This window comes from Malurus melanocephalus, unplaced genomic scaffold, assembly GCF_030028575.1.
Source record: "Malurus melanocephalus ecotype Western Australia unplaced genomic scaffold, MMel_1.1 scaffold_85, whole genome shotgun sequence".
NCBI classification, from domain to species: Eukaryota; Metazoa; Chordata; class Aves; order Passeriformes; family Maluridae; genus Malurus; species Malurus melanocephalus.
The window spans coordinates 1352898-1363564 of NW_026623317.1; the positions used below are offsets into that span (position 1 = coordinate 1352898).

The window sequence follows — 10667 nt, forward strand, 5'->3', positions numbered from 1 at the left end:
CAGATAAACATTTCCTGCGTCTCCTTCCACCTGCCCCGCTCTGCCCGTGACACAAGCCATGTTCTTCACGCAGTAATTGCCCACGAGGTGCAAATTACCCAATTACACACTTCATTTTCTTTAGCTGATGCTCACCAGAGGCAACAAAAGCTGCCAGCACCCCTGCTCCAGCTCCATCAGCTTGCCAGCACAGCTCAGGTGATGGAACAGCCCCAGATCTTGGAGCAACAGGCTCGCAGGCAGGAGAACTTGCAAGGTCAGGAGTATTGGAGAGGGGCTGAGCAAACAGGCAAGTGGACTTTCAAACTGGATTAGCAAGGAGCTTGAGGTGGTGTGTTGCCTTGACAGACAGTTTTTAATGATGACACAGACATGGCTGAGGGGAGAAAAAGGGTTTTACATCAATATTTGGGATCCCAGGTGCACAACCTGATGGCAGAATGCACACCTGTGTACAGCACGGGTGCAAGTTTTACAGGTTTTAGGAATTAGCATATCTATCTAGGATTCCCCAATAAGAAACTTCACAAATGCAGTAATATCCCCCTATTCTAATGAATCCCCCCCTGGATGAGGCCAGAGCCCAGTTTACACAAGATGTTCTGGACAGAAGGCTTCACCCAAGGCTGAGCTCGGGTTTAAGACAGCACAGGGCACACTGATCCCTTCCTCAGGGTGTGTGGTCTCTCTGCCCAGCAGAACTCCTAAACTGAGCTGGAATATCAGGCTTCAGGAATTACAAACGTGGGCTAAGGGGTACAGGGGATGCACAGAGGGTATAGAAAGCATAAAAAGGAAAAGCAAAAATCATCAGGCATCAGTGACCGTGTTCTGTGGTGACAGTGTTCTGTGGTGACAGTGTTCCATGGTGACAGTGTTCTGTGGTGACAGTGTTCTGTGGTGACAGTGTTCTGTGGTGACCATGTTCTGCAGCAGCGCTCACTGCCAGGAGGCAGAATCAATGCCACCCACAATAATGTTGTCTGGCTTTGGACCCTCCCTCCCCTTCTCCTTCTGCCCTGTAGGTTCCCCTGTTATTTCTTTCCTCCTCCAGCTCTGGGAGGATGAGTGGATGCAGAKGGAAGATGGGCAGCCCATAGCAATTTCCTGAAAAGGGGAGTGTGGCTCTGYTTTCTGCTGCTGACAGGGACCATACAGGGAAAACCCCTCTGCCTTCCAGCTTCACTTCCCAAAGCCTCACAGAGCCAACCCCATCAGGGAGGAGAGCCAGATGTGACAAAACATGAGGCTTTTGCTTTGAGTACGTGCAGGTTGGCACTCTGAGAGGACTAGGAACACACATGATGCTGAAGAAATTGAAGTTGAAACTAAGAGCTGAAGGGAGGGAGGGGGCTCAACTGTCTTCACTCTGGTCCCTGAGTCAGTGGGTGCATTGTCAGCATGGGTACAGCTACACAAATAACTCTGTGTCAGTCCTTGGGGACAAACCTGGGTCCAGGAGGGACGAGCTCTGCTGGACTCATCTCCTGCCACACACTGCAGATCATCACCACCCAACCACGGAACCATTCATATATTTTCGTTGGAAAAGCCTCCAAAATCATCCAGTCCAGCCATTCCCCCAGCACTGCCAAGGCCACCACTGACCCATGTCCCCAAGTGCCACATCCACACATCTTTCAAATCCCTCCAGGAATGGGGATTCCACCCTCTCACTGGGCAGCTGCACCAGGGCTGCAAAAAGCCTTTATTCACAACCCTTTTGATGAAGAAATTTTCCCCAATATCCAATCTAAACATCCTCTGGGGCAATCCCCCATTCATCCATCACAAAACACTGCAGGAACTTCTTAGGGAGACAGGAAAAATGTCAKTACTTGCAGCCTTTAAATTTACCACTACAAAAAACAGTATTTCATAAATATAGATGGGATCATGGTTGTGGTATTGGACCAGAAGCCAGGCTTCCATACTGAAATTTTACATATTATTTAAGCACAGACCAGGGGAAAAAAGGTCAGTGTGTGGATCATATAGCCATGGATGATTTTGTTTACAAACTTTTTCAGCTGATTCCAATAGTCGTCAATCTTTTCAGCTATCCTTATTAACTCTGTGTTTGAAACACTACAATACCTCATTCCAAATGGCCCAACAAGAAAATCAGYCTACAGATAAAGCTCCAAGGGTCTRTRGTTCTGCACTGATTTAGCAGATACTTTTCCAGGAGATGCTGCAGTAAAGCATTRAAGAGGGAGAGGATCACACCAGTGTTAACTGCAGCTATTCTTTACATGAATCATTCATGCTTCGCTGCAAGAAGATGTTTTTAACATGGATTTCACTTTAATCTTTTACTGCAATCCAYTGAGCCCCGCTATGCTGTGAGTGGTGAAATGCTTAAAAAGAGTCACACCACCAAAAACTTTACATCATGAGCAGATAAAATCAAACTACACACAGAGGAAGAGCAGGGAGGTACACAGAAAATGTGTGTGACAGGGATACAGATCTCTTACTCGCTGCTTCCACCATCCACACCCTCAGATTTCTCAGCTGCTGGTGGTGTTAATTATGATTTACAACAATTAAGGACAGTTTGCAAAGTAATTAGACCAGTGGGTGCTCATGCTCCCGCTTGAGGATGACATGCACAGGGACTGGGCAGGGATATAAGTCGATATTTGAAATAATAACACCCCTGGCTCAGTAGCAACAGGYCAAACCAACCATAAATAACAGCTGGATACTCTCAGAGCCTCCTCCAGAACGCCCGGGGAAAACAGAAACCTCTCTTTTCACAAACGCTTTTAACAGAAGAAAGAAAGTGACCAGAAAGCAGCAAACATTTCTCTCYATCACATCTCAAGTCCCCTCCTCTWGATTTTCCYGAAGTTCAGCAGGGAACAGAGGTGGAGAGTGTCAGGAGCTGGGGTGAAGCACCAAAGGGAACCCTGCCATTCCTCCTGGGGTTTTTCTGTCATTCCTCCTGGGGTTTTTCTGTCATTCCTCCTGGGGTTTTTCTGTCATTCCTCCTGGGATTTTTCTGTCGTTCCTCCTGGGGGTGGGCGCTGGCTCTGGGCACAGAGAAGGTGGCAGCAGCGGCTCAGCAGCATCTTCTCCTGGCTCTGGGAGCCCTCCAGCGGCTGCTACAGCCGGAATCACGGAATGGTTTGGGATGGGAGGTGCTTTAAAGCTCATCCTGTTCCCCCAAGGGCAGGGACACCTTCCACTAGCCCAGGYTGCTCTGAGCAAGAGGTTAAACTGAGCCACGGGATCACCGTAAGGGAGATGAACAGGGGGGAAAACACGGCCAGCTCCCCACCAGCCCCAAGCCCGGCAGATGAGCAAACTGCACAGTAAATTGGCTAAAGATAAAAGAAGGAAAGCAGCGAGCCTTTGCACAAGGATGTTGAGCAAAAAGCTGGAATTCAGCTTATTTCAAATGAAGGAATGACCATTGACTCATGGGGGTCATGTGAGTGTGAACAGAGCAGGATGGCAGGGGACACCAAACCGCTCACCCACCAGGGAACTTGGGCACAAGGCATTTCAAAAGAAGAGTGTTTTGGGTTTTTTTTCCTGTGCCTAAGAATGACAACAACCAGTGATTACAAGGGGAAAATAAATAAACAATGCCCAGCTGGTTTGCAGGCTCCAGGTTCAGGAGCAGGAGCTGCCTCAGGCCAGAGCAGCAGGAGTCTTGCTTGTCCCACASCCTCAGGCAGATTGTGAGGATTTTCTCTTGAGTTGGTAGCACTGCAAAGCCATGTCCTCCTGCCCCATCACACACATGGCATGGGTGTTTGTATCCCCAATCTGCAATTCTCTCTCTTTAGCCGGAAAACAAYAATACCCTGATTCCTCCTGGTGTAATTTTCACATGACTGACCACAGAACTATTAATATCTGAACCCAGAGCTGGTTCAGCTAAACAACTCATCCCCTCCAAGGAGAGGAAAACCACAACTTCTTCCACCCCTGGAAAAACCTTTTGTGAGTGCAAGAGCAGGGGTTCAGATGCAACGAGATGGTTCTGGTTTGCTGATGCCCCTTGGGGTAGAGTGTCCACCAGCATGAGAGAGCTCGGCTTGGTTCTCCTGTGCCTCCTTCGCATCTCCAGGAAGGGTGAGTCCTGAGCTTGCTGCCAATTCCTGCCTGATCACATCYTCTCCTCTCGCTGCACTCCTGGAGTGCCAGGGAACTGCCTGTTGCAACAAACTCCCCAAGAATTGCACCCTCCTTTGCATCGCTTAAAAGTATCCTGAAATTCCAAACGCACGAGACAACACTGGGAAAACTCAGAGTTGGCAACTGTCAGGGAGTTCTTCAGCTTGTGGGGTTTTTTTTTTCAGTTTTTAAATTTTTTTTCTAACCTGTGCCAGAAGTTTGTCTAACTTTTCTTCAGCTTTGTCAGGTGGATGCTTCATCACTGCCCTGGTTCATACTCCTTAGGAGCTATTGTGAAATAAACACAGTATTTTCCAGCTCCTCTGAGAACTTAAGCTCTCATTTAACTTCAGATATGTACTCAAATTCCACCAAACTCCATGGGATTTGCTTAGCTCTGCTGTCAAACAGCATTTGCCAGAGCGAGGGTAWTGCCTGGGGTGGTCCCCAGCTCTTGCTGTGGTCTCTGTGACCTTCCCAGGGACAACCAGCACAACTGACCTGACATCTCCTTTTTGGGGGTTACCTTCTGCAAGGTGTGCAGGCTATTTGTCTATCATCTCTTTCTCGTGAGAGCTTCAATTCCAAGAAAGAATGGAGGCTGGATATTAACAAAAGGAATAATGGGAGACCTACCATGCTGAAGCTTTAGAGTTMTGGGTGAATTGCACACTGAGTGTTGACAACTCCCTCCACTCATAACCAAGCAAACTGTGTTTCCATGGAGATGGGTGGAGATGCTAAYGTTAAAAGCACTTATTTTAAACATTATTTTTCATCAGGAAGGCAAGGGGGGGCTTATGTGCTAAAAAAAAAAAAAAAATTAAGTGTCCTTTGCTTGAGATTGAAAACCAATAAAAAAAAGAAAGCTTGAAAACTCAAAGGGTGGCAGAAAGAAGCGAGTCGTACTCGAAAGCACATTATCTTCAGCTCTCCCAAAGTAAAGGTTACAGTGACATGCTGCAGAATAACAAAAACAAGAGCAAACAAGCTAGAAAGCAATAGCAATCACAGTTTTCAGTGCCAGCTCCTTCTGCTCAGAGCCCACGAGCTCCACAGAGCTCCTGCAGCGCTGCAGCRTTGTTTATCAGCTCGCCTGGGCTGGAAGAGGTGCCCACGTCGTTCCTGGGCATGACAGGGCAGCACRACTCCAGATCTCAGCAATCAAAACACTGGCTTGGAGCTGCCCCCGTGCAAATGTCTGAACAACAGAGAGCTGGCCCAGGGATGGCCTTTGTCCATTGTTAGCACACAATAGATCAACACAAACTCGGTGTTTGTCGGGTGTTACGGACCGCAGACGCAGGAACAAAAAAACAAATCTTATTTTTGAGTGTGCAGGGGCAATGTGACAGCTGAATGCCCATATGGTAGAGCCAGCCAGACAGGGATRGGTGCAACTACCAACAGGACACTTTCACACTTCACAGGTATCCTCAGCTACTGAGGGCCCCTCATTTAATGGAGTTTTATAAGACAGGAACAGAGGCACAGATGTTTCTGAAGCCACAATCTGCTGCTGCAGCTGTTGACAGTAGCAGAGCAGTGGGTAGACAGACGTGTCTATATATTAAGCTGGAAGAGGGGAGATTTAGATTAGAGATGGGGAGGAGATTCTTGGCTGTGGGGCTGGTGAGGCCCTGGCACAGGATGCCCAGAGCAGCTGTGGCTGCCCCAGCCCTGAAAGTGTCTAAGGCCAGGYTGGACAGAGGGATAGTAGAAGGGTCCCTRCCCATGGCAAGGGTTGGAATGAAATTAATTTTAAGGCTCTTTCCAACAACCCACTCTGCAATTCCACAATCCCTTTCTGCTCACAGGTGTGCAGTGCAATGGCTGGTCTGTCCACGTCCCGTCTGACGTCACTGGAGAGCTCGGGAAGACTGTTGTCCTGCCCTGCACCTTCACACACCCCTACAAAACCTTCGACCGGGCCCTCACGGCCATCTGGAGGATCAAGGAGCCTTACAACGGCACGGTGGTGTTCAAGTGCGTGAGCCAGAGCAGCAGCGAGCCCTGCAAGACTGYCATCAGCCACAAGAACAAGTACAAGCTGCTGGGCAACCCCAGGCACAAGGAGCTGTCCATCAGGGTGGAGAACYTGACCTGGAGCGACAGCGAGCGGTACTTCTGCCGCGTGGAGCTGGCTGGAGATGTCCACGACAAATACGAGAGCAGGAACGGGATAAAGCTGCATGTGATTGGTAAGAGGGCAGGAGGGACAGAGGAGGCCACAGGATGTGGGAAGTGATAAATGGTGACAGAAGTTCAGCTGGGATGGTTTTCCAAAGGGTTGGSTTTTCTCTCCCCGTGGGTAGTTTGTAACAAGGAATATTCACTGCCTTCCTCAGTCTTCCAGCAGGAGAGACAAYGAGCACAATGCAGGGAAGGGAATAGGGACAAAGCTGGTAAGGGAATGGCAAGGCTGTGGCAGCTGGGATGGGAGYCCACCCAAAAGTGTGCATCCCACTGTGTCCCTGCAGCGCAGGATCAGGGCAGGCAGCAAATCACAGAATTACAGAATCACAGAATCGCAGGGTAATACAATAATAAGGTTTGAAGAGACCTTCAAGATCTCCGAGTCCAACCCATGCCCTGACACCTCAACAAATCCAAGGCCCCCAGAGCCACATCTCTCTTTAAATATACCCAGGGATGGTGACTCCACCACCTCCCCGGCAGACCATTCCAGTGCTTTATCACTCTTTCTGTAAAAAACTTTTCCCTAATATCTTGAAGAGGCAAGCTGGGGTCAGACACCCATGGCTAAAGACATTCTGTGGGGCTAAAGACATCCTGTCCATCAGACCCTGAACTGTGAACGTTCACAGGTGTCAGCACAACCRGGCCTGGGTGCTAACAGGGGTCTGGAGAGATGAGATACCCAGTACCCAGGTGCCATAAACCCAAACTCCTCTGGAGCATGGAAYACCAAATACAGACATCCTGGAAAACCAGCCCAGAGCAACAAATGTCAAATGCTCATCCCACTTGYCAGGGCAAGCTCACAGGCAGCAGGGAGCTAGGACACACAGGAGGCCTCAGAAGCAGGCTCAGATCTCACCCAGGCCCTGATGTTGGATGATTTTGCTTTTGAGAGGGAATTCCTTCATACCTTGCTGTGCAGAGGGGATGTCCAGATGGGACCAAGGATGATCTTGGTTGTTTCTTGAGAAGTTCTGCACAGGTGGAGTTCTCTCCTTTCCCTGGAGCAGCTCCTGAGCAGCCACACATGGCAGGACCAGGGCAGGATGGCAGCAAGACCCATCTCTCAGGGGCTGCCAGGATTTCAACACCAGAGGAATGAAAACACACACAGGCTGCACCCTGCTTGGGAGTGGGCCCTGAGGCTGTGATTGGGAGGGGCTAATTAATGCTTAGAAGGTTAATTTAAACACCTAAACACACAGATCCATGACACACAGCCTCAGACTCCTCTTGAATTATATGGATTCATGCTGTAGGTAATTGTAAAGTCTGTTTTTGTTGTCTAGCCTGAAAAAATTGAGTTCATTCTCTTCCTCTTTGAGGACACTGATTTAGTGCCCTTCACTTTTCACAACACYTTTTTGARCAYCTYCAGGRATGGGGACTCCCCCACYTCCCTGGGCAGCCCCTTTCAACRTCTGCTCACCCTTCCTGTGAAAAAATTTCTCCTAATRTCCAACCTGAAAGTRACCTGGTCACTCAGSCTTGAAAAAAGCACCAAAAATAGGAAATTTTCCCTATAACCTGCCAAATCTGGCAAGTTTCAGGCACGGAGCAAAGGGCTCATGAACAGATCCAYCCATGTGTGCTCTGAGGTCCCAAAYCMAMAGAACAACTGTGGAATGCTTGAGCAGAACACGGTGGTTGCTGTGTCCTGGACCATGTGGAGATGCAGCCAAGTCCAGCACAGTCACCAGCTGCCCCTGTGCCTCCACGGTGGGTGGCACTTCTCTGCCTTCTGCCACCAAAGAGGGGCACAACAGCTGAAGCTGACCAAAGTTCAGAAAAATGTGTGAGGCATTACTGGGATAAAACAGAGTACATGTCCTTGGACCCAGGCTTTGCTGGGTGAATCATTTCGCCCCTCTATCCAACATGGGCTGGGTGGGGAAATCCAGGGGAAGAAAGTGCCAAGAAAAAAAAGGAAGGAGAGGGCTGATCCCAACATCCACAGAGTCATAGAACAGTTTCTGTTGAAGAAAATGTTTAAAGCACATCATATCCTTTAAAGCACGATCTCCATGGGCAGGGACACTTTCCACTGTACCAGGTTGYTCCAAGCCCCAATGTCCAGCCCGGCCTTGGACACTGCCAGGGATCCAGGGGCAGCCACAGCTGCTCTGAGCAAYCCTCTTTCCAAAAAATTCCTCTTTACATCCAAAGTGAATCTCTCCTCTTTTTGTTTACGAACATCAACCCTTGTCCCGTCACACTAAAAACTTCATCCCCGTTTTTCTTGGAGTCCCTTTAGGCCCCAAAAGGGGCTCTGAGCTCTCCCTGGGGCCTTCTCTTGTCCAGGTGAGCACCCCCAGCTCTCCCAGCCTGGCTCCAGAGCAGAGGGGCTCCAGCCCTGGCAGCATCTCCGTGCCCTCCTCTGGCCTGGCTGCAGCAACTCCAGGTCCCTGTGCTGTTGTTGCCCAGGGCTGGGGCAGCTCTGCAGGTGGGGTCTCACCTGAGCGGGGCAGAGGGGCACAATCCCCCCCTCCCCTGCTGCCCACGCTGGGGCTCAGCCCAGGGCTCGGGGGGTTCAGGGCYGGGGCAGGTYCWGCTCTCACCCCCCAGTATCCAAATTTACCCTGACAGAACCATGCTGAGGGTCCACCAAGACCAGAACCTGACTCCAGGTGTTGTGCCAGATGTGCCTTTGCAGCCTGACCCCCTCTCCCTTCCCGCAGCCGCCCCCAGGATCATCAACATCACGGTCAGCTCCAGCAGGGACCACACATTCCAGGCTCGCTGCACRGCCGAGGGGGAGCCAGCACCTGCCCTGACCTGGACAGGACCCCCCAACAGCAACCTGAGCTCCAGCAGCAGCAGCAGCCACCGCGTCACCAGGGAGCTGCGGTCCCTGAGCCACGATGGCAAATACACCTGCACCGCRGTCAACAGCCACGGCAGGGCCGAGGGCACCGTCTACTTCTACAGGTTCAGAGCTTCCGACAGCTCCTCCTTCATGATCCTGACCTTCGTGCCGCTGGGAATCAAGGTGCTGCTCTTGCTGGGGATTCTGAGCCTCACCATTTTCTCCAGAGAAGGTCAGTGCTGTGACTGCCACCCGACCGGCAGTCTGGGACTGAGTTTGTTTTGGGGGTGTGGGTGTTAATGATTTTATGGTTGTCTCCTCTAGAAGGACATTTCTAGCAGGAAACACAAGAGGAGCCAAGAGTTCTTGGCTGGCAGGTCACAGCTTGCTGACAGAGGGTCTCCTTTGGGAAGGGGCCTTTGAAAATTCAGGGGGAGCAGGAGTTTCTCTGTGCCCAAGAAGAAATGTTAATAAACCAAAAGAGGTTTATTAGTCTATTAGTGAAGAACCCATTGTCTAAATAACCAGATTTTTTTCCTTGAGGCAGACTAATTACCATCTCTTCCCCTACAACCTGCAGCCAGGATCTATCTTTACCACATCCTACACAAGTTTAATCTCCTGGGATGGACATCCTCATTTTGCATTACTGCCCCTGTCAGACCCCCAAGGCCTCACTACCCAGTAGTTCCCCACCACCTGTGAAATCCCAGCTTCCAGCCCCACCAAGGCTGTGGGATCAGGGAATGCCAAGCTTACAGCAGATGAGAATCAGCCCACAGACTGAGGGATTGGACACCTCAGGAAAGCAGGAGGCTGCTGGCCCCCAGACCTTCAGTGCTGCTGAGGGTGGCATGGGCAGGACAAGAGGCATGAGCTGTCACATCACTGTGACTCTTCTGTAGGCACAGTTTGATGTCACACTTATGGAAGCCACTAAGTGTCTTCAACAGTAGAAGCTGCCAGACAACCAAAAATGCTTTGCTCCTTATATTCCAGTTCCTAATTCACAAGAACATGAAGAGGGAGGGCCATGTGCCTGACATCAGGTCTTCTTCCCACTCACTGGAGTGTCACTGGAGTGTCACAACCACCCTCCAGTGCAGCTTCCCAACACCTCTAGGTCACTCCTGGCTTCCCAGCCCACTCTGACCTCACTGCTAACCCACATCCTCCTTCYCACTTCACAGGTCCCCCCTCTGCTCCCTCCAGCCTGGCCAGGTAAGGATGTCTTGCCTTCTTCTCGTGTTCCCCTGCAGGAGAGTGGGGATGGCCAAGGTGAGAAATGCAGGGTGTCCTTCATCTTGGTAACGATTTTCTGGCCTCAGAGCAGGCTCCTGGGACAAGGAGAGGGCTGGGTTGATGTCCAGGTGAGCCAGTGTGAGGGAACAAGGGCTGGACACAGCCAGGAGGAGACCCCAGTGGTGTGAGGACAAGGGACTGGGACAGTTTGGAGAGACCACAGCACACAGCTGACACACCAGCAAAGAGCTGACTGAGGTTTAGCTGTGCCATGAGCCCAGAGCAC

General features: G+C 50.5%; 1 protein-coding gene across 1 annotated transcript in view; it reads left to right on the forward strand.

The window, feature by feature from the left end:
* Nucleotides 1–3913: 3913 nt before the first annotated feature.
* Nucleotides 3914–10667, forward strand: part of SIGLEC15 (sialic acid binding Ig like lectin 15) — a 9960-nt gene continuing 3206 nt past the window's right edge. Inside the window, exons 1-4 of the mRNA XM_057367789.1 lie at nt 3914–4089; nt 5949–6332; nt 9012–9371; nt 10330–10360. Coding sequence (XP_057223772.1) covers nt 4038–4089; nt 5949–6332; nt 9012–9371; nt 10330–10360 — 827 coding nt within the window. The 5' untranslated portion in view covers nt 3914–4037. The remainder of the gene's footprint in view (nt 4090–5948; nt 6333–9011; nt 9372–10329; nt 10361–10667) is intronic.